Raw genomic sequence first — 24,929 nt, forward strand, 5'->3', positions numbered from 1 at the left:
TTTAGTTTCATGCTGTAACTAGCTCTAAGTCAGATGAAAGTGAGGACTCCAGTCAGTATATCCCCATTTTGTTTTTTAATAAGAGGAGGAACCTCCTTATGATAATGTGCCATTTGCAGCTTTAAATATCTTTATAGCAGCGGTAGAGGAGAGAAATGCTGTTATCAGTGGTAACTAGTGACACAGCGTCCTCCATCTTCCCTCTGACAGGCTTAGCAGGAAGGATCTTGGCAGTTGGTCCTGCTGATCACATGACCCTGTGCTTAGAACTCTGTGGCACACACAACAGAATATATGTAGCACATCATTTTTTCATGTCTGCGTATTCTTTGGGAGGCTGTCACCACCCACCAGCTGTTGCTAGGTGGAAAGCCCTCCTGAGAAAAAAAACTAGGTCTGCAATTATGATTTCCAAATCAGCTTGGCACTGGAAAGCAGATACTGTCCCTCATCCATTGAAATTAACCTTCCCTGAAGGTTTTAAATGCACCCACCCAATGACTGACAGACATATTTATTTAGCTGATAGCAAAGAAGAGAAACTGCAGGTGAAAGTAGGTATGGGGGATTTTCAGAGGTGCTATTATTCCAATATATAAAAAATTGTAAATACAGCAGAGTACACTACACATGTGATTTCTAATATTTTATTACTGGCAAACATATTACATTTTCTATTGCCTAGTGGTACAATCCCTTTAAATAAAATCTCTAGAAAACTAAGAATAGCTAACGTGTAGATTATGCTAATTGTTTGTTGATGCAAGAAAGATGGGTTAAGCATTACCTGACAAACCTTGTTCCTCCTGTGGTATGGAATACCTTCTGATTGAAGATTATAGTAATGCATGTCAAAACAAGCTGTGCCAGACTACATACTGCTTGACAGCTTGATTATTTGTTAGTATGGATAATATTTGATGACTGGGTTCTCAAGTCACAAAGGAGGAGCTGATATGTTTGCAAACTATGTATTTGATTTCAATAAGGTTATCAGATGTGTCTCCAAAAGTAGTTGCAAAATGTATCCTCCTTACCCAGACTTTCAATCATTAATGTCCCAGTACCCCATGTCACGCCTTGACTTATATTTAAAAAAATAAAAATAAAATGCTCATACTGTTGCAGCAGCTGTCTCTAATGCAAAGAGACAAACTTGCAGTGGCATAGATAGCCTATTCCCTTCATTATGAGCTTTGGCCCTGTCATTGTTTTCACAACCTCCTATCTCTCCAGCGAGAGAGCACTGATTGGCTGAGGTTCTTTCCTCCTAACCTAATTTGCTTCACAATACCATTTCGGCACTGACGGCAGGAAGTATTTTTGGATAGGGGGGGACTGATTGCAAATCGTAATATTTTTAGCTTTAGTTTTTTCTTATTTAAATTTTAAAAAGCCACAAAATTATTTACTGTTTTTATATTTGAATTCACCCTTTGTAAATATTGCAAACAGGGAGATGTGTGATTATTTAAGAAGTTATAATAAGTAGTTTATCTGGAATGTATTTGAGAAAGTTAAAATCAGTTGTAATGATCATATTTTATCATCATCATTTATTTATTTATATAGCGCCACTAATTCCGCAGCGCTGTACAGAGAACTCACCAGTCCCTGCCTCAATAGAGATTACAGTCAAAATTCCCTAACACACACAGACTATGGTCAATTTGATAGTAGCCAATTAACCTACCAGTATGTTTCTGGAGTGTGGGAGGAAACCGGAGCACCCGGAGGAAATCCATACAAACCCCACACAGATAAGGCCATGGTTGGGAATCAAACTCATGACCCCAGTGCTGTGAGGCAGAAGTGCTAACCACTAATTTTATTTTATTTAATGCCATGACCTTTTTAAAATACACCCAATGATATTACCTCATACTTGCCAACTCTCCTGGAATGTCCGGGTGACTCCCGCATTTTGCGAGAGTCTCACGGACTTCCGGGAAAGTGTGGCAATCTCCCGGATCTGCCCACTTCACAAGGAAGTGCCCACTTCCTAGTGAAGTGGGCAGAATTAGGTCCCAAACGCCATCGCAGCGTTTGGTCCCGCCCCCGCTGTCAAATGACGCAAATGTCATTACGTCACGGGGGCGAGTCCAAATTGATGCGCATTTTGGAGCCCCGCTCCCCATCACGCCCACCTTCCCCGGTAGGCTCCCAGAAACCAACTTTCTAAAGTTGGTAAGTATGTATTACCTCTCCTTCTACATTTCTGTGTATTCTACAGGCCAAACATCATTCAGCCTGGGGCTGCATCTGTCTGACTTAGCAGAAAGGACTGTTATGGAATACTGTCAGTGGAGATTAAAATACACTGTTGGAGATGTAACCCATTGAATAAAGATTAATTAAGTGGCGATACTACTTATTGCAATGTAATCATTACATTAGTTATATCTAGCAAGATTGCACTGTATAATGGAGCTGTTGATAACTTTATCTGACCAGCTTTGCATAATACTGTAGTCATCTCATACGTGTGAACCCTGCTCTGAACAGAATTTATCAAATTAACCAATAGAATGCAAGGAAGATGGACAGAAATCTTTCAAACCATTTTGCTAGTATCTGTTGACTTTACAAAAACAAATCTCATATATTGATAGTGTTACAGATAAACAGTATAATTGCTTTTTCCGTAGTTTGGCAGCAGTGAGAGTGCTGTGCTGAGTACTGGCCTTTTGGCTGAGTTGCTGAATTTTGAGTCATGGACTTGTATTGATCAAGTAACTATTGGGTACATTCATTGAGTAACAGCGAGTGGTGGATAACAATTATGATGAGAGGTAACATGTTTAATTTTAGGAACACCCGAGTGAAAAAAATAACAAAAACACATAGGGTTGGCTAAAAGACGTATTTCATGATGAGTTGTTTTTTTTTTTAATTGGGGGGGGGGGGGGGGGGGATGTTATATATTTTTTCCAAAGCTTCTTTATACGCAAAAAGGAAACATTGATTTTTACTAGATTAGAATAAAGTCTGGAAGTGGCAAAAACTAAAAAGTATTTGCTTAGCAGTGTAAAGAAAATATGGTTTAACTGTGGTCTTTTTCTCAATGTTATGGTATTTTTCACATCCTTTACTCTTCAGGGGAAAAGTTTAATAATATTTATATTTTATTTTCCTTCTTTCATTGTAAGTTAGGACATTTAAACGGAAAAACAACAACTTTTTTCATAGTTTATAATCAAAACGCAAACCACACTCCAAACAAAACCAAACACATTAACTAACCCTATTGCCTATAAACTACAAACCAACAAATAAACTCCTACCAGCTACTTACACTTTAGTCCCCACGCCAAAAAAATAAAAATCTATTATAAAAACAAACGTGGCTTGCTGTGGTATAATGGAGGAATGAGAAAATAAAAGTGCAGGCAACTCATTGATTTGTTCTTGGAATAGACCAGCATAGCAGCTGGGAATGTATTGAAAAGACATTTTACAGTCTGGATATATTCTGTAAGTAAATAGATTACACAAAATATTTTCGAACAAAAAGTGTTCTTCCAAAATCATAACTGAAAAAGAAAATGCTGGACCCAGTATGATCAAATGTCACATTGTACAATAGTCACCTTATTCCTCACATGCTCACAGTCAACGCTAGCAACGGGAAAGGAGCCATGGCTGAAGGACCTCTGGCGAGAGAGATGTTACTCATCAGAAATGAGTACTGGAGAGAACAATAAAAGCTGCTCCACAACGCCATAGGTCATCTAGCATCATATTCCAACTGTTTAAATAGTGAATGTAGTGGCGGAACTACCATTGGTGTGGCAGGTGTTGTGCATCGAGGCTCACAGAGATAATGGGGCCCGCTGCATGACAGATGCAGAGGGTCGGGGGTCCCTCCTCCCCGCCTTGGGCCCCACAGCTCGCAAGTTCTGCTTCTGTGTGCATGTGACACTTCACAATACATAAACACACTGCCATGTGTCTTTGGTTTTAGCACATGAATCGACTTCCTGGATCAAGGATTTTATCCAGAATTGCATATTATAGGTTGAGACCCAAAAGGATCACCACTCCCTGTCAGTGGCGGATCCAGGGGGGGGGCGATCGCCCCCCCTAGCAGACACTTGCTGCCGACGGCTGCACAGTATGTGCAGGTCCGTCCAGCCGTGACAGGCAGGGACAGTGTGCTGCCCGGCTGCTCTGACTGTGTTTAAAACACAATCAGAGCAGCCGGGCAGCACACTGTCCCTGCCTGTCACGGCTGGACGGACCTGCACATAGTGTGCAGCCGTCGGCAGCCTAAGATGTTAGAAAGGGGCGGGTCCCTTCCCCCCCCTCCCCCACAAATCGCCCCGGGTACAGCATTTTTCTAGATCTGTCCCTGCTCCCTGTAACATAAAATGATGAGAAGACAATATACACTAATTTTTCTAGTTGGCCCTGGGAGTGGAGTCATCCCCAGCCACCTAGTGTCTTTCTTGGATAAAGGTTCACTTATTTTTTGAGGAAAGTCATTTTTTTTTCCTTTTGACAGGTGTGTTTAGTCCACCCACATTCCAACATTCCATGCATTGATTTTGATGTACAATGTACTGTGTTGGGAATTGGTGGTGTTAGACTGCATAGTCAACCTACCCCCTCAACTGAAAAAATGGTGCAAATAGATGCATATTGAATTGCAAAGCAAAGAGATTACAGTCCTGAGTGACGGGTGGTGCGGACCGGTCAGTGACTCTATTTTGCATCTGAGCACCTGGTAGCTTATACAGTGGCCCTTTGCAGTATTGGACTTCATCAGTTACTATTGCTCATCAGCTGGTGTTTTCCAGCATGCCTCAGAGACTGACTGAAGAATATGGTCTGTCTTACCACTGGTTGACCTGCCAGGAGCCCTCAGTCATCCCTCAACTTCCCTAGTACAGGTGAAGGACTCCAGATAGCATTATGGCCCAACTGTGGTTAATAATAGAATTGCTGGTACCTTCACTGCAGTCATAAGATAGAAGGATACTCTAAGGGGACACTTGCAAAGGCACTTCCATGTATTAAATGAGATTGCAGCAGATGAACTGTAACATCTAATATCCACTTAGATCGGCTAGTGTGGATTACCCAGGGCCTCAGTCACCACCCACTCCACATGTAGGTGAGTGGCCCAGTAGTCAGCTATAAGTCTTCCAACAGGTATATGGAATCACTACAGCTTGCCTCATATCCTAGGGCTCATAGTTTTTCTCCAAGTTCCCCCAATCAGTTAAATGCAACTGCTTCAGGTGGTTTGGGCTCATTCACATAGCTGAGATCACCCTTTGATGAATGTGTTATTCTGGTGACCGCATACATTCCTTACACATCAGTCATCCCCTGAATTCCTCAGTACCAGTGAGGTATCCTGGTAGTAGGAGAATTTGGGTGGCTTTAGTGTTGATAAAGTGTTGTGCTCTGGATATGCACCAAGTGGTCATTTAGTCCTTCGCCATAGAAGTCCTGATTTTGGTGTGAAATGATGGACTACTGATAAAAATGTTCCTTCATTATGTTGGGGATTTGCACATCTGTAAGCCCACTCTTTTGTGGTTAAATGCAGTGAGGACAATTAGAATTACTGTAGACAGATTATTATGTCAGGAGATGTGCTACAATGTGGCTTTTCTTGATGCCCTGCTCACTGAAAGTCCAATTAACTGATGTTAAAAATCACTTTTTGTCATTAGTTTGTTAAATGCAATAGCAAAATTAGAGGGAAATTCAGGAGCAGATCAGGTTGTACTGAGTGGAATGGATCATGTTGTAGGGTCTGTTGCTATGTCCACCATGTTAAAAATAAACCTTTTAGAGTAATCAGTAGAACTTGGCCAGCCTGGGCACAAAAAAGTTTTTTTGTGCTGGTTTTTGCTTTATTCTTATTGTTTTTCTGCTTTACTTTTTTCTCAAACACAAATAAAAGGTATCAGAAGCGAAAATGCAAAACAACTCAAAATAATAACATACACAACTGTGTACTGCACCATAAACTAACTTAAGCCGCTGATGGCACAAAGCTCAGAAACTTATACAAACAAAATGTGAAAAGTGTGCTATTATATTTATAATCAACAAACATCACTTATTCAGCAGCAAAGGAGTTAAATCATTTCCACTCTCTAAAATGCTTGCCATCCAATGGTAACCTGGGGTGGGTTTTGTTTAAATTCCATTCTGGGTGTTGAAGAAATATGAGATTTTGTAGACGGTTGTCAAGGTGTTTGGTTATTAAAAAGTTGTAGTTTTAGTAAAATGGCTACTCGGAGTGTTGTGGTAAGTAGAAAGTAGTTTTGTAAGTTAATATTCCTGTTTTTCATCTTGATTGATCTCATACAATCAATTGTTTTCTTGTTGTGTATTCAACAGGAATATTTCATTAGCACAATATATATTATATAGATGATGCTGTCTTTTCACATGAACAACTTATTTAATAACATATGTTGTCCATTGCATCCAAACAATATTCTTATATGCAGTAGTACAGTTCTATATTCATATATAACCTTTATTGGCCTATTCACTAATCTATTAGGTCTCTGCACCTGAGCAGTGGCAATTCCAAAGCATTGCCAGATTACTTAACCAGGTTCTGGCCATAGGGGGCTATACATTTTCATTTTAACACTGTTTTTGTTATTTACTAAGGGAAACTCTAATGAGTCAGATGATACTTTAAATCTCCCCTACTGCCAGCCCTAAGTTTCACTAACCGCCCTTTCTATGTATGGTGACACCTGAGAGTTAAGTGCAATATATATTGATGTCCTTGCTGTCTTGTTTCATTTCAATCCAAGATTATAACATACATATATATATATATATATATATGTGTGTCATGTTCAGTATTCACTATGAAGTTAAGAATTTGTTTTATAGAATGTAACAATACCCCATTCCCAATGTAAGTGAAGATAAATTTAGATGAACGATAAAGCAGCTCAAATTGAACCTGAAAAACTTGGTGGGAATATTTTCTGTATTGCAGCACCTGTGTGTGTGAATGACTGCATCAGTAATGCATACTGCAGATAGGTAGTTACTTACAGCAAAGTCAGTTCAGGAATATGGCACAGATAGTTGGCAGCTCTGCTTATGTGTTTGTCATCCTGTAGCCACACATGCAAAATAAACACAAGAAAAGTTGTGTTAGGTGGAAGACCTGACCCACCAAATCTCTATCTCCCTATTGTGCCTCTGTCTAATTCCAATGTTACATGAGATTCTGTCACCACCCCACAGGTACTCTTGCTCATAGCTGTCTTTAGCTCTTAAAGAGCCAACTACTTGTAAAATGTTTCCCCCCACCACCACTTTGCATGCTCCTGCTTTCAGGTTGGAGCCAGCCATGTAAAATTATGTATACTAAACATCCACTCCTCCGTTGGTATTTATTTTTTGGGTTAGGACTGGGGTATGGTTTTAAAGAAGCAGTAGCTGTAATTAGAATGAAGGATGACTGGCAGCAAAATATTGATAGTTCATTTTAAAAAAATATATATTTTTTTTAAATTTATTTTGCATTGAAAGTCTAATTTAGTCATTACGAAATGGTTGGTAGTGTTAATAAAGATTAGAGTGAAAATATGTCTTTTAAAATGTACACTTGTTGCATGAGAAATGTACCTCATGATTATACTAACCTAAGGGTTAGGATCAGTCTCGGGACTGGGATTTAATCTCCAGTTTTTGGTTTTGAGCTGGAGCAAAGGTAAGAATAGGGTGGTATAATTGTGTCCTTTATAAAAAAAAAACAACCTTATCCATACCTCTAACAGGTGATTTAATTAAAAAACTTAAACAAGCACCCTCAAATACAACTTAGTGTGGAGGAAGTATGTTGTTTCCCAATTTTAACAGTCCTCCTTAAGCCATAAAAATGCAGCATACATAGTGCTGAGGGAACAGACTATCTATCTGTATCACTTCTACTCTGGATGCAATTAGCACATGTGCTTTTTGTCTTTGCACTGCAGTATAAATGACTGCAGGGACAGATTCTCTAAGATACATTTAAAAATGTGTTGAGTTTTAAAACCCATGCACTTTCTATTTAAATTCTCATAAGAAACAGAAAATCCAAAGACAAGTCTTAAATTAGGTGCAGACAAGCAAAAATGTCCCATCCATTTCACCAGGTTACAACACGGAGCACTTTTACAGCATCCTCTGACTGCAGGTGCAGGTGTGAGATGGAGAGTATAGAAGACCCTGCTCGTGATTGCTTACATTTCTGTATATGCAGTGTAAATATCAAAATTATGTTCTTGCATGCCTGTGACGTTCGCTTATCAACACTTTCTCCAGGGGACAGATTAGTAGGAAGAAATTGTTGCAGGACAGCTGGTGAATATTGTGCAATAAATAGGACACGTTCACACCTGAAACCTTCTACATGTACCTATGTACCTTACTGTCTTTTTTTGACTGTAGATCTGGGAAACTGACAATGCTATGGTGGGAGGCATAATGGCGGTGAAAAATAAAGGACATGGCCAAAGGCCACCACTTGAAGAAATCCGTAACAGTACTATGATTCCAGTGAACAAGTCGGCAACCATGGTATAAATAGTTTAGGGGGGGGGGGGGGGGGTTATTCTTGTCTTTTCAAAGTGATGATATATAAATAACATTTTTCTTTCAATGTAGAACTGTAAGATATCAAATCCAAAACAAGTTAAAAATATAAAACAAGAAGCCACTGAAATAGATGTACCAGGGAAGGTTGCATGGATAGCCGAAGCAAAGCTTGAGGTAAAATGCATTGTTTTGAGGTTTTTTTGTTTTTGTTTTGGATTTTTTTTTTGTCAAGTTGTCATGCAAATAGACCTCCCCAAAATTAGAAAATACATATGAATAATTTTACCTGGCCGCTCTGTGAGTCTGTTCCCCCAACCACCCGGTTTAGAGCATAAACACAAAGCTTGTTGGACAACCTCACAACCTGGCCTGCACTGATGAGGCCAAACTAAGCTAAAGCAGATATTTTGTTAGGTGAAGTTTGTGCCCAATCTATGCTTTAATAACCAAGTATACTGGGTTATTAAATTAATAATGCAGTATACTGGAAAGTATAAAATAATCCAATGTCAAAGATACCACTGAAGCCGTTCCTGAAGGTCAACTCGCTGAACTTGAAACTGTCCAATTTAAAAACTCAGAATGCTTCTCTACAGAGTAACAATAAGTGTTTGCCACAAGAGTTATATGCATATGACAGGGTTTCCCAAACCCAGTCCTCAGGGCTCCCTAACAATGCAGGTTTTCGACATCTCCTTGCTGGAGCACAGGTGTATTCATTACTGACTGACACATTGTAACAGATCCACAGGTGGTCCTAATTATGTCACATGTAATCCAGAAAACCTGCACTGTTAGGGAGGACTGGGTTTGGGAAACCCTGGCATATGATCAGTGGTCATGCCCTTGAACATATGCACTTGATGTGTAGCTAAATAGACAGCGATTGGATCTTATCTTATTCATCCATGTAGGGGCAGTATGTGGCGCTGCCGGGTCCCAATTAAAAAATTGAGGGATGGCTCAACAGTGCTTCTCCATCCTCCCTTTCCCCCGCTCTGTTTGAAGAGGAGCCTCTGAGCATGCCACTATGCCCTGACCCTGGAGTTTCTTGGGTTCTTTTGTTTAAATAAGAAAGACAAAAAAACTCTTGCTTATTTACACATCTTCCCTTTTAAAAACCTTTTAATAGATTTTTATACCTGCCAACATTCCCTGTATGGCAATTTTGGCATAAATAGGCCACTCCAACAAACCATTCTCAGATCTGACCAAACCACATCCATTGCAAATGATTTTCCTACACCCTAGTTAGTAGAAATCAGGACTGGCCATGAACATTAGGACTGTTAGCAGGTATGCAATACATATTTGTATACAAGAAGTGTACATTAAGACGTACAAATATTTATTTTTTCAATCATTATTTGCTCTATCAATAGGCAGGGCTGCCATTAGAAATTGTGAGACCCTCTACAAGTGGCAAAGGCAGGCCTCCTCTCATGCCCATTAGACCACTCCACATGCCATCATGCCCCTCAGACCTCCCAATATGCTCCTTACATGCCCATCAGAATGTTCGTTCACAGTAACTCACAGATCCTAGAGATGGTGCTCCATCCTTCAGTAAATGTGCGTCGGCTATCCTGTCGCTAGCATGGGCCAGGCTGAAGCAGACTCTCTCCTGCCGGGGCTCCCCACATGTTTTTCTATCTTATCAGGGCTTAGTGGCGCAGATGATCATGGACGTGAAATGCTTCTGATTCACAGACAGACTGTGACTCAGAAGCAGTTTGCAGTCAGGATGATTGGTGCCTGTGGGCCCTGATGAGATATGAAAACGTAGGGGTATATTTATTAAACCGCGGGTTTAAAAAAGTGGAGATGTTGCCTATAGCAACCAGTTTCTAGCTGTCATTTTGTAGAAGTAAATGCTAACTAGAATCTGGTTGCTATCTTTTTCAAACCCGCAGTTTAGTAAATATACCGCTTAGTATTGCCTACCTGTTTTATGGATTTATTTTTAACTTCTCCTTATAGATGCCCATAAGCATGGAGGTGACCATGAAAGAAGAAGATCTATGCCAAGCATTTTCTGAGGTCCTAAACAATTTGGAAGATATTGATGCTAGAGATCCACAGATGTGCAGTGACTATGTGAAAGATATTTACACATATCTGAAACAGTTAGAGGTTTGTCATGTGTGCATTAGTAGGAGGGAAAGCTGTGTGTGCTTATTTCCGAAAGGACATTGGCTTGTGTCAATATATTGGGCTGCTTGTAACGTGTTTTCGGATTGATTACCTGGATTTCAATATGCCACCACTTGCTTGAAAGTGCCTTGTGATGTTTTCCATAAGCAGGATATATGGTCAGCTGTGTGCTGATATTGGCATGAATACATAGATGCCTGTGTAAAGTGTGTGGTCTGGGTAGCTTTTGCCTTAAATGTGGTAAATGGGTTTATGGTTATTTTATACTAGATCAACAAATAAACAAGGATGATTTTTTTTTTTTTTTTTTTTTTCGTTACAGGTCCAGCAATCTGTCCGTCCAAATTACCTACGTGGACTAGAGGTGAATGAACGTATGCGAGCCATCCTCATTGACTGGTTAATGCAAGTTCACTCCAAATTCAAGCTCTTGCCAGAGACTCTGTATATGGCTGTTGCTATTATTGACCGCTTCCTACAGGCAAGCTCAATTTACCATTCTATTTGAGTTCCTATATAACTGTCATATACAGATAGTTTGCTATTTATGGTTGTAGGAATAAAGAGCAAAATATTGTTCAGATATCCCTTTTCATAGCTGGAAAGAAAATACATTAAAATGATGTGTAAACTAAATTTTACTATGTTCTGAAGGTTCACCCTGTCCTAAAGAACAAACTTCAGCTGGTAGGAGTCGCAGCACTCTTTGTGGCATCAAAATATGAAGAAATGTATTATCCAGAGCTTGCAGACTTTGTCTATATAACAGACAATACCTATTCCAAAGCTGAGATCTGTGAAATGGAGAGGACAATACTTGAGAATTTGAATTTTGATTTGGGAAGACCATTACCAATTAATTTCCTTCGGAGAGCATCAAGGTGTTCCCACGTACGTAGTTTTCTCCTTGTTAAAGCCTCTAGATTTGTATAAGTAGAGAGATGCTATTTTGTATAACTAGCATGAGATTAAAGACTCAGTGCACTGTCTCTTATAGCTGCATATAATATAGGTTCTTGTCAATAATGTGAGATTAGGAAGTGATGTAGCTGGAATATATCCAATCTGCTAACAAGGTGGAAGGAAGTGGATGAAGTTACAGATTATCAAATGTATATGTGTGTTGTGTGGGCAACAATTACAATGGCCCACCTTAGAGTACAAAACTATATATTTTATACCATGAATACACAAACTACCATATGGCCTTGCTTAATGATTTTGTGATAGCAGATGTTGATGTCTCCATGCTTTCCTTCATTGACTTGGAAAGCTAGACTCGTCCACTTTATTCTTGGAAAAACAAGAAAGGATCCTCTGGTAATTTTAATGGTCAGTCCAAAGCATAACTTTGACTGCTACTCACTCAAAGTTCTTTGAGCTTTTTGAAACAATTGGGACCTTCACAAAAAAAATAAACAGAACACTGTGGATGTTTGCATGATTGGATGTGTCATACTTACTGAGAACTATAGTTTTGTTTTACCTGGCATGAATTGCAAGCATGATATATCTCAGTATAGTTATGAAAAGAAGGGTGTAGTCCGATTTTCACAATCTGTACTTTTTTTTACTTTAGTAACTATTACTGATGCACTAAGGTAACTGTTGATCGAAATAGATTGTGTGCCTGTATTTCTGTGCGAAAATGAAGCATGTATTACCTTTGATAGACATTCATGACAAAGGCACCTGGGTTGTGTAATCTACCATAAATGCTGTTGACATGACCCATTTGTATACCATGTTCTTATAGGCTGAGGTAGAACAACATAATCTTGCAAAATACTTCATGGAACTGACCTTGCTGGACTATGACATGGTTCACTACCAGCCTTCCATAATAGCAGCTGCAGCTCTATGCCTGACGCAAAAAGTTCTTAATTGGGGCTCTTGGGTGAGTATTTCAGCTATAGCAAATGTTCAGTCTACAACGCTCCATTAACATTTCATCCTAGAAATGGTATGAATTGCTGAAACATTGTAAAGGAGTTTTGGGAAGGGAGTCCACAAAGCTCTCCTTTCTGAACAAGGCATGTAAGGCAACCATCTGAAATCTAAGGGTCCCTCACAACATGACAATCCCTTTTCACCTATCTCTACCAGAGATGATTTTTTTTTTTTTTTAAATCAGCAAGACTTTTGAGGGTAACTACTATTTCAATATGTGCGTATGTGGTGGGGGTCTGTTTTAATTAGAGATGGTCACTGACCCCCGTGTTTTGGTTTTGGATTCGGTTTTGGATCTGGATTACCGTCGTGTTTTGGTTTTGGTTTTGGTTTTGCAAAACCGCCATTGCGTGTTTTGGTTTTGGTTTTGGTTTTGTTTGGTTTTGGTTTGCTATTTTTTGGGAAAATCCATGTTTTTGGGCCTAAATTAACCCAATTTAGTGCTCCAACTGTTTTAGAGACAAGTAATCTAATTGTTGAGGTAATAAATCATCCAAAAAAACAGTTTAATTCTTCGTTGGTAGGCCTATTCTACACACAAAACAGATTGTCTTCCTCTCCATCTATGCATATTGGCAATGCAGCCATCGTCTTTGAATGTATATTACACCCTACACTTATAGTTAAATATGTAAAGAAATGGAAAAAGCCAGTTTGGTTTCTGTCTCTCAAGGCCCCCCTCCACTTGTATAAAATACCAAAATATTCAGCCATTATAGACTGTACAATATTAATTGACATGGAGAAAGCCAGTTTGGTTTCTGTCTCTCTAGGCCCCCCTCCACTTGTATAAAATACTAAAAAATTCAGCCATTATAGACTGTACAATATTAATTGACATGGAGAAAGACAGTTTGGGGTCACTCTGTCTCTCTAGGCCCCCCTCCACTTGTATAAAATACCAAAAAATTCAGCCATTATAGACTGTACAATATTAATTGACATGGAGAAAGCCAGTTTGGTTTCTGTCTCTCTAGGCCCCCCTCCACTTGTATAAAATACTAAAAAATTCAGCCATTATAGACTGTACAATATTAATTGACATGGAGAAAGACAGTTTGGGGTCACTCTGTCTCTCTAGGCCCCCCTCCACTTGTATAAAATACCAAAAAATTCAGCCATTATAGACTGTACAATATTAATTGACATGGAGAAAGCCAGTTTGGTTTCTGTCTCTCTAGGCCCCCCTCCACTTGTATAAAATACTAAAAAATTCAGCCATTATAGACTGTACAATATTATGAAAAATGGACAAAGCCAGTTTAGGGTCACTCTGTCTATGACACCCTACCCTTAAGGATAAATTGCCCTAACAGCAGCCTTTCAAGATGGTATGTGATATGGAAATGCCACAAGTCCCTTTCCTCTTTGGGGGTAGATTGCACCCTACACTTACATAGAAAGTTTTAAAAAGATGTTATCGGCATCATCTTCAGCTTCATCCTCACCCTCATCAGTGTGTACGTCATCATCACAGACTATCAATTCATCGCCGCTTGAATCCGCCATTAGAGAACAGTCAGTGCTTGGATGTCTTGGATGGTGAAGGCCTTCCTCGTGGAAGATGTAGTTCATTTTTATAAACATCATTTTCTCCACATTTTTGGGAAGTAACCTTCTACGGCGATCACTGACTAAGTTCCCTGCTGTGCTGAACACTCGTTCAGAGTACACACTGGAGGGTGGGCAGCTTAGGTATTGCAAAGCAAGTTTGTACATGGGTTTCCAAATGGCCTGCTTTTCTTCCCAGTAAGGAAAGGGACTGTCTGACATTTCCATATCAACTACCTCTTGAAAGTAATCCTCCACCATCCTTTGCATGTTTATACTCATATTGGATGGAGTTATGGGCAAAGTGACACATTTTTTTGAAAAATCCTTCAAACCAGCCCAGATGTTAAATTGTTCTCGTCTGCCCCCTGTGTCTTCCCTGCTTCTTTTTTGGAAATTTAATTTTTTACGAGCAACAGCTTGAGAAAGTGAAGGAGGACACGTCGTCAAGCCGAGGCCCAGTTCAGCGGCCAACTTGCTGAGCAATAGCTCCTTGCAAAAGTTCACATCTCGCTCATTTACAAGTAAAGACTCAATGTAGGTTTTAAACCTTGGATCAAGCACAGTGGCCAAAACGTACTGATCCGAGTTCAAGATCTTAATAACTCGAGGATCATTGTGAAGCGAATTAAGTACTTGATCGACAAGGCCAACATACTTTGCTGAATTGCTTGCTTTCAGCTCCTCCTTCATTTTCTCAAGCTGCTTTTCCAATAGTCTAATTAAAGGAATGACTTGGCTCAAACTAGCAGAGTCTGCACTGACCTCACATGTCACAACTTCAAATGGTTTCAGCACCTTGCACAGCACTGAAAGGATTCCCCACTGTGCAAGAGTGAAATACATCCCCCCTCCTTTCCCAATGTCATGACTTGTGCAATATGCTTGGATGGCTTTGCGCTGTTCCTCCATCCTCTGAAGCATGTACAGGGTGGAATTCCACCGAGTTACCACCTCTTGCTTAAGTTGGTGGCAGGGCAAGTTAAACTGCTCTTGGAGCTGCTGTAATCTCCTACATGCTGTGGCTGAATGCCTGAAATGGCCTGAAATTTTACGGGCCACCGAAAGCATCTCCTGCACCTCACGGTTATTTCGTAGGAAGCTCTGCACCACCAAGTTGATGGTGTGAGCAAAACAGGGAATATGTTGGAAATCACCCAGCTGTAATGCTCGCACTATATTGTTGGCGTTATCTGAAATGACATACCCTGGGGAGAGTCCGAGTGGTATAAGCCATGCATCAATCACATCTCTCAGTTTGCGTAACAAATTGTCAGCCGTATGCCTGTTAGTGAAGCCGGTGATACAAAGAGTGGCCTGCCTGTGACAAATGTTACGTAGTGGTGTACATGCTGCTGCTGTTCCTGCTGGTGAAGGTGAATGACCAACCCAGTGGGCTGTCACAGTCATATAGTCTTTGGTTTGGCCACTTCCACTTGTCCACATATCTGTGGTTAAGTGAACAGTGGGCAGAATGGCATTTTTCAGCGCAATCTCTACATTTTTACACACTTTTTGGTATAGTTGTGGAATAGCTTTACGGGAGAAATGGTGTCGCGATGGAATTCTGTAACGCGGACACAAAACCTCAATTAACTGTGAAAAACCAGCTGCGTTTATTGTGGAGATTGGACGCAGATCTAACACTAACATTGCAGCCATGGCGTCTGTGATTCGCTTGGCGACTGGGTGACTGCTGTCATATTTGCTTCCCCTCGCAAATGATTGTTTCACAGTTAATTGCTGAAATGTAGGACTGCTCATTTTATTCACCTGCCTCTGGGATGACGATTCACCCCCAGCAGCAGCAACAGCAGCAGCAGGACTAACGCTTTCTTCAGAGGAATCAATAATAGTGCCGGAGTCATCCAGCCTTAAGTGGGATGCCGGGCTAACTCCGAGCGCTACTGAGGATATTGATGAGGATGGTGTGGTGGGTGTATTTTGTTATCGTCGGTATGTCGGTGAGCGGAGGGTCTTAGCTGATGAGGGAGTGCTTGTATTCTTTTGGGAAGAACTTTCAGCTTTTCCCAACACTTTGCCATGAACTCTCGTTAGATGGCGTAACATAGACGAGGTTCCAAGATGGTTAAGGTCCCTCCCTCGACTGACTGTGGCTTCACATACACTACAAATGGCTATACAATTGTTGTCTGGATTTGGGTAGAAATAATTCCACAAATAAGAAGTGGATTTTTTTGTTTTATGCCCAGGCATGACAATGGCCTTTTTCTTGTCACGTGCCAGAACTGCTGCCACTGGTGCAGGACTTACACAAACAACCTCATCCTCATCAACATCCTCATTAGCGCCCTCGTCGCCTACACAAATCTCCCCCTCATCCTCTTCTAATTCCAAAGTGGCATCCTCAATTTGGGTATCACCGGCTACACTCGGGCTATTAAGGCACACATCAGCAGAATGCTCACGATTAGACATCCCACTGTTGGATGGACTCTCCACAGGGATTGTTGTCATTTGTGAATCAGAGCAAATATTCTCCTGTAATGCCTCACTGGTATCTTGCAGCTCAGCTTTGACGCGTAACAGTAGTTGTGCACCAATTGTAGCCTGGGTAACTTTTTGGGATCTGCCACTAATAGCCAAAGGTGAAGGCCTCATTCTCTCTTTGCCACTGCGTGTGTAGAATGGCATGCTTGCAATTTTTTTTTTATCGTCACTTAACTTTTGCTCAGTTACACTTCTTTTTCGCTTCAATACAGTAAATTTTTTTTTGGTTTTTGTTTTTTGCACTAATTTGAAAACACTCTGTTGTGTGACATCGCCTTGGCCAGATGACGTACTGGGAACACTAACATCAGGACTGGTGACAGAACCTGGTTGCTCATTTAGATCATATGTGGACTGCTTTGAATCCATTCTGAGCGCAAACCACTGGGGAGTGCTAAAAATTATTGAGTAGATACTGCTGACAGATATGACTTTTGACAGCCAGAAATATTAATGCACAATTAGGGAGGACACCCCAAAAACACTGAGGAGTGCTAAAAATTATTGAGTAGATACTGCTGACAGATATGACTTTTGACAGCCAGAAATATTAATGCACAATTAGGGAGGACACCCCAAAAACACTGGGGAGTGCTAAAAATTATTGAGTAGATACTGCTGACAGATATGACTTTTGACAGCCAGAAATATTAATGCACAATTAGGGAGGACACCCCAAAAACACTGAGGAGTGCTAAAAATTATTGAGTAGATACTGCTGACAGATATGACTTTTGACAGCCAGAAATATTAATGCACAATTAGGGAGGACACCCCAAAAACACTGAGGAGTGCTAAAAATTATTGAGTAGATACTGCTGACAGATATGACTTTTGACAGCCAGAAATATTAATGCACAATTAGGGAGGACACCCCAAAAACACTGGGGAGTGCTAAAAATTATTGAGTAGATACTGCTGACAGATATGACTTTTGACAGCCAGAAATATTAATGCACAATTAGGGAGGACACCCCAAAAACACTGAGGAGTGCTAAAAATTATTGAGTAGATACTGCTGACAGATATGACTTTTGACAGCCAGAAATATTAATGCACAATTAGGGAGGACACCCCAAAAACACTGAGGAGTGCTAAAAATTATTGAGTAGATACTGCTGACAGATATGACTTTTGACAGCCAGAAATATTAATGCACAATTAGGGAGGACACCCCAAAAACACTGAGGAGTGCTAAAAATTATTGAGTAGATACTGCTGACAGATATGACTTTTGACAGCCAGAAATATTAATGCACAATTAGGGAGGACACCCCAAAAACACTGAGGAGTGCTAAAAATTATTGAGTAGATACTGCTGACAGATATGACTTTTGACAGCCAGAAATATTAATGCACAATTAGGGAGGACACCCCAAAAACACTGAGGAGTGCTAAAAATTATTGAGTAGATACTGCTGACAGATATGACTTTTGACAGCCAGAAATATTAATGCACAATTAGGGAGGACACCCCAAAAACACTGAGGAGTGCTAAAAATTATTGAGTAGATACTGCTGACAGATATGACTTTTGACAGCCAGAAATATTAATGCACAATTAGGGAGGACACCCCAAAAACACTGAGGTGTGCTAAAAATTATTGAGTAGATACTGCTGACAGATATGACTTTTGACAGCCAGAAATATTAATGCACAATTAGGGAGGACACCCCAAAAACACTGAGGAGTGCTAAAAATTATTGAGTAGATACTGCTGACAGATATGACTTTTGACAGCCAGAAATATTAATGCACAATTAGGGAGGACACCCCAAAAACACTGGGGAGTGCCAAATATGAAGAAAAAATAATAAACCTCTATCCTCCTCTCTGCACTAGCGATTTTGGTTAGAGCAATTGCAAGAACAATATGGTATTCTCTGTCCCTGCTCTAATTAGCCTATGACTACACCCTGCTCTCTCCCTCTGTCAAATGGCGATGGATTGCTGTGGAGGCGTGTATTTATAAAGTTGAAGTATCGCGAGAACCGAGTCCCGAGATCCGACGACGTCACAATGACGTTCGGCCTCGATTTGGATTCGGAATGGGCGGGAGAGTACCGAGCTGCTCAGCTCGGTACTCGGATACCCAAAGTTCGGGTGGGTTCGGTTCTCGGAGAACCGGACCCGCCCATCTCTAGTTTTAATGTCTACCTAATAATGTGGTGTCATATAAATATTACCTGTAACGAACACGCTCCCAGCTGCCGTGACTTTGGAGTGTTTGCTGTATGAGGTTACACACGATTCCAGCCCGTAGTCTCTCTCTACCTATTACACAGGTTATAGACCTACTGTATCGCCCCCCCCCCCCCCACACAGCGCTCTCATCCCCACACACTTCAGGTTTGTCACCAGCTATTGAATACGACCCCAATATACTGTCCCACACTGGCACACAAGGCTTCTAGCTACCACAGGCTAACAAGGCCCCCACCAGCAAACAAAGGATTAACACCTCCAGACTGTTGCACAAATGTAAATGCAAACACACACTAAGTTTGTTAATCAAATGTATCAACAAAATCACACACCAGCATTCAAAGGGTTAACTTGGTCGAGCTATATTCTTCTTAACAGGCTAATTTATTCATTAGAGTATCAAGGATGCAACTTACTAAATTTACAGGTTTAATATACAAAAGTACAGGGCATTCAGATATAAAGAAAAAACATTGATATAACATACACAAGCAAAACAGTTTAAAAACGATTAGATTCATAGCATAAACTTACATTGAAGTGGTATATTCTGTGCCAAGGGAAATTGGCTTGAAGATGGACAGCTTATCAATGAATGATTGATTTCCCAAAAGACTGACAAATTGTTGTAACTGGTCTCAGCTTTTTAAAGACACCTTTGCACCTTCCCACCTCCTGGGAGTTATGGTCTGCGATACTTTTTTCAATCACTATTTGCATGTTGTCTGATTTACTACCCAATTCTACTATGTGACCTAACTTTTCTGTGGAGCCTCACACAGACCCAATTTTATTATTAATAAATCGCCTATAAATTGTCCATCTTTTGATACCAAACATGCCTAAATACAGTGTATTCGTAGAGCATACACTCATTTCCTTAACTTCTCTGTGGGGCAGAATTCTTAATTTGACATACGAGCTGCCCTTCATCATGCTATTAAGGAATACGTGGTTGATAACTACTTTTATTATGTGGCATATTTTAAAACTGAATTATTTTTGCCTATAGCAGAGTTCATGTTTTTAGGATTTCTGTCTGCAGGAACAGGTGGGATAATGACTGACCCAGCCAGATTAACTCACCTGTGCATGATTAAAGAAATCATGAAAACATGAACTGTTGGTAACACTTGAGGACTGAGTTTAGGCACCTCTGCTCTAGAGGCTGGCTGATGGACATAGCGTCTGTCTGTGGTATGTTTTCTATCTTTCTCAACGTTGATGAACCAGTGGGAAAAGTTGGACAATATATATTCACTACAGTCCCTGTGCTTTAGCTATGTATGATGAAAATCAACTGGGGTAAATGTAAGGCTATGGGGCAGATTCAATAGGCTGTGAAACATTGCTAATTTGTGCAAAAATGAGCTAATATTATTATCAGAGTAGAATTCTCAGTTTACTTGCAGTCTATCCGTGTTCACAGGAACGCCTTTAATATCCAGTACCTGTCTCTGCTTTGAGGGGGTTACAAACAGGCACTTGCCTGATGTCAAACAAATATGTCTCATAGTCTGGTGTTAAGATGTTAATAACAGCAGAAAGTAGTTCACAGTACTTGCCATTTAATGAGACTCTAGTTAGCCGTGATGTGGCGTTTCAATTTTCCAATTACTGTGTGACTTGGTGATCTCCAGGCACCACTGAATTCGGAGATGTGGGCATCATGGCTTTTTTGGCTTGCAGATCCTGAAGGTGAGCCCAGCCTAGTGGTTTGAAGCAGCTCTACAATGGAAGTATTCCTTCCTGCAGTGGTTAATATCCCCAAGTTATGTGCTCTGCGGGTGAGCTGGGGATGATACGTCGCCCACTACTGCAATGACATCCTGGGTTGGGGTGGCCACAATTTGTGAGAGGTTCATCGGGACCTCGCAACTATTTGAATCTGCTCCTATGTGACAAAAACAAACCCTGCTCAGATCTACCCCAACATTCCTACAAAGTCATGCATCTTTTGAGGTTCACGTATGATTCTGTCTCAAAATTTCAGGTACACAACATGACCAAGCCTAGTTTGTTGCTAGGCAGAACATGCCTTGACTAAATAAACTATATAACTGTACATGTAAAATTATAAGGTACACTCCTAATTTCCATGGTCAACATTTTGAGCTTAAATAATATGGTTGTCACTGGTGAGGTGGCACTTGCCTGTTTGCTCAGTAAAAGCTTGTGCTGCACTATTGCCTGTTCTTTTGATACCAAATGATTTTCTCTTTTAAGAGTGCACAACTGCTCTTGTAATGCATGTATTATAGTGGTTTGACCAAACCTGTTTGTATTCTTCTCAGGGGAGGGATGGCAAATCTTAGGCCGGGGGCAAGACTCCACTCAACAGCCTATTTTAAAGGGAAAAAAATGCAGGTGGCCGAGTGACCCAGCCCAAGGTAGCCCACTATGGGATCAGTTCGCGGGGCAGATGCCCCCCTGCCCCGCAGCCCAGCCTGATCCTGATTCTTATTCATTGTGCTATTCTCATAGTCCTTGTGTCAGATGTGCCTTATGAATATCAGAGAAAATCCTATTCTTTGGTACGATTTAACCATGTAAACACTACTCACTGGCTTAGGATATTCCTTTCTTTGACAGGGTGCTACAATGCAGCATTACACCGGCTACACAGAAGAAAACCTCCTCCCTGTCATGCAGCATATGGCTAAGAATGTTGTTAAGCTCAACAATAATATAACTACACTTGCTGTGAGTACTTCCACTACACTAAATAGTTTATATTAAATAGTTTAATTGTGTACTCTGTATGAGAACCCAGTGTTTTCAACCAGTGAAAAACCCATGCGCCCACTAGGAAAGTGGCACACTTTGTCAAACAGATTAGCAATAACTTTCCCAACCTGTTGGTTCCTTTAGAAGTGGAGTCTGTGGATGAGCAAGATGGTACCGCAGTGGCTATTTGGTCAGCAGGCTAGCACCATATCTAGTAGACAGGTGGCTAATACTCACCAGACACTGGCCCAGGACAGAGTGATGAGTCATTGTTTGTACCAAGGATGCCAAAAAAACAAAGTTTGATTCAGATGGTCCAGTCCCTACTAGACACTTGTATATTAGCCAACTGCTTCCTCTGCAGTGGTTGTTACTCGTAGTCAGTAGGCAGGATTTCCATCAGTAAATTTAGGAGGAACTTGAACTATGCACATGCAGAAAAGACGACCATAGTGGAAGGTGTGGCTGACCCATACAGATACTACTACCCTAGCATGGTGACAAATCTTTCCAAATGTAAGAATATTACACTGGTAAACTAGTATTTCTTTTGCAAACTGTTAAGTAAAAACTTTTATTTTCAGTTATTTATATAGAGCCTATATATTACACTGAACTTTACAGAGAATATTTGATAATTAATATTTGATACCTTTAAATCTGCTGCAAAATATTCATTTCCATATTTTCTGTATGGAATGTGCCTTCTGCAAGTCTCCATATTATGTATTACTTTTAGGCGATTTCCACATGGATATTTTACTTGGGCCTGAAGGAACAGGTAATATGATGCAAATTTGCTTCTACATGTGACCGTACACCTGGGTAAAGTCTGTTTGAACCTAGCATAAGAGACGGCCAAAGGCGCCACTTGTCAATGTATGTATAGATTTTTATAACAGATTAGAAAATGTTGCAGACTACCCATTCTTAAGACTCAATATTCGCAATGTCTGAGTAATCCATTCCACTGCTCTATCACAGCAGTGCCTCACAAATTATTAATTTCTAGGTGAATTAAATGTACTTTTTTTTTTTTTATTATTTATTTGCACAGAACGTGGAAAATAAATAAATATTAATCAGAAATGGAGTAAAGCAATAAAATATATAAAGGGCCAATTGTTGTACTTGGAGGCCCCAAAAAGCATAGATGAAACCTAAGGATAAAGGCAGTAGCTGGGTCTCATTATAGTGTATTGGCTGCATCACCTGATTTCAGCTGTAACCTAATGAAAATGTGTCTTTTACCTTTTACAGTATGTGAAGAATAAATACTCCAGCCGAAAACTTAATCGCATCAGCACCATCCCTCACCTGAACTCTTGTGTTGTATTGAGACTGGCTGCTCCTTTTTCCTCTGATTTGTAGCATTTTTGTGGAATACACTGAGCTCTTTGAATTTTAAACTCTTCCACACATATTGTAAATAGTTTTTATTGTATAACATTAGCTTATTTTTTTACATGTTTGTTCTTTGTAATAATAAAATAAATTCTGTTCTCAATCTAATCACTAGCTGTTTACTTTTAACAATCTTTGTATGTAATTCTGGTTGTCTAGCATTGCAACCTATTTTTTGCAAACATGTCCTCCTGTTCCAGTCAGTTCTCTCTCTCTATGCGAGTCTGAATAAAACTTTGACTAAGATTGCCTATTAATTCCCAAAGGGTATATTATGGCTCCTTAATTGGTCAGGAGTCTTTGTGGTGCACATGGATTAAAAATCTGGTTTTATTACAGGGTCTTATCAATATAAAAGTAGTGAATTCTGTAGATGCAATTTAAGATTGTTTGCTTATAAAGTACCACAAAAATCTGCAGCACAAAATCAAACCTAGAAAGAGAACCAAGGACATATGAGGTTGGAAGAGATTGTGCAGACCTGAAACAGAGGTTACTAAATTTCATTTACAAACCGCCAACTTATTATATAGTGCTTTTGGTTAAATACAAACCATAACATGAAACCTATAAGGTAAAGATGGCCCTACTCAAATAAACACTGTCTTAGATTGCAAGCTTAACGCCAGGCTTCCTGCACCCCTAAAAGCTAATGTTTAGAAGATTTCTGTCTGTGGAACACATGAATGGTCTTAGTGTGCTTTACTGTTGGCATGACACAGGACTGATGGTAGCGCTCACCTTTCCTTCTCTGGACAAGCGTTATTCCAGATTCCCCAAAACAATCTGAAAGGGGATTCATCAGAGAAAATGACTTACCCCAGTCCTCAGCAGTCCAATCCCTGTACCCTTTGCAGAATACCAGTCTGTCAATGATCTTTTTTCCTGGAGAAAAGTGGCTTCTTTGCTGGCTTTCTTGACACTAGGCCATCCTCCAAAAGTCTTCACCTCACTGTGATGCGCTCATATCTACCTGCTACCATTCCTGAGCAAGCTCTATACTGGTGGTGCCCCGATCTCGCAGCTGAATCAACTTTGGAAGACGTTGTGGCGCTTGCTGGATGTTCTTGGGCACCCTGAAGTCTTCTTCACAACTATTGAACCTGTCTTCTTGAAGTTCTTGATGATATGAAAAATGGTTGATTTAGGTGCAATCTTACAAGCAGCAATATCCTTTCCTGTGAAGCCCTTTTTGTCCAAAGCAATGATGACTGCAATTCTTTACTTCCAGAAAACCATGGTTAACATAGGAAGAACAATGATTTCAAGCACCACCCTCCTTTTAAAACTTCCAGTCTGTTATTCTAACTCAATCAACATGACAGAGTGATCTCCAGCCTTTTCCTCGTCTGTGCTAATGAGAGAATTACTGACCTGATGTCAGCTGGTCATTTTGTGACAGGGCTGAAATGCAGTGGAAATGTTGTTTTTGGGATAAAATTCATTGTCATGGCAAAGAGGAACTTTGAAATTAATTGCAATTCATCTGATCACTCTTAATGACATTCTGGAGTATGTGCAAATTGCCATCATAAAAACTGAGGCAGCAGACTTTGCGAAAAATAATATATGCATCATTCTCAAAACTTTTGGCCATGACTGTACATCACATAAAAGGGCAGTAACACACCAGAATCTTTTATCACAAGTATAAATAAAAATACCACAATGCATCCCAGGTTGTCTAGCCCCCTCAGTATTCTAAAAAAGAGGGGGGGTTACCATAACTAGAGGCCTTGTGCAAATTTTGTTGCAGGTCTGACTTCTAAGAAGGATGGATGTAGCAATTTCAATCCAACACCATTATATTCCCGAATGACTTACCACCGTAAAGTAGTGACTAGACTCGTGT

The 24,929-nt window shown here is 40.2% G+C and overlaps 1 protein-coding gene across 2 annotated transcripts; it reads left to right on the forward strand.

Annotated features, from left to right (window-relative positions):
* Positions 1–356: 356 nt before the first annotated feature.
* LOC142149939 (G2/mitotic-specific cyclin-B2-like) lies at positions 357–23,185 on the forward strand. Of its 2 annotated transcripts, none has more exons than XM_075205214.1 (9): positions 357–554; positions 8,428–8,556; positions 8,644–8,748; positions 10,555–10,707; positions 11,051–11,209; positions 11,383–11,619; positions 12,485–12,625; positions 21,539–21,649; positions 22,934–23,185. In XM_075205214.1, exons 1-9 carry the CDS (start codon positions 405–407, stop codon positions 23,042–23,044), a joined length of 1,296 nt encoding a protein of 431 aa, XP_075061315.1. In that variant the 5' UTR covers positions 357–404; the 3' UTR covers positions 23,045–23,185. The 2 variants fall into 2 exon arrangements, with proteins under 2 accessions (XP_075061315.1, XP_075061316.1); XM_075205215.1 differs by lacking the exon at positions 357–554 and adding an exon at positions 6,161–6,267.
* The last annotated feature ends 1,744 nt before the right edge of the window (positions 23,186–24,929 follow it).

Source organism: Mixophyes fleayi, chromosome 4 (assembly GCF_038048845.1).
Source record: "Mixophyes fleayi isolate aMixFle1 chromosome 4, aMixFle1.hap1, whole genome shotgun sequence".
NCBI classification, from domain to species: Eukaryota; Metazoa; Chordata; class Amphibia; order Anura; family Limnodynastidae; genus Mixophyes; species Mixophyes fleayi.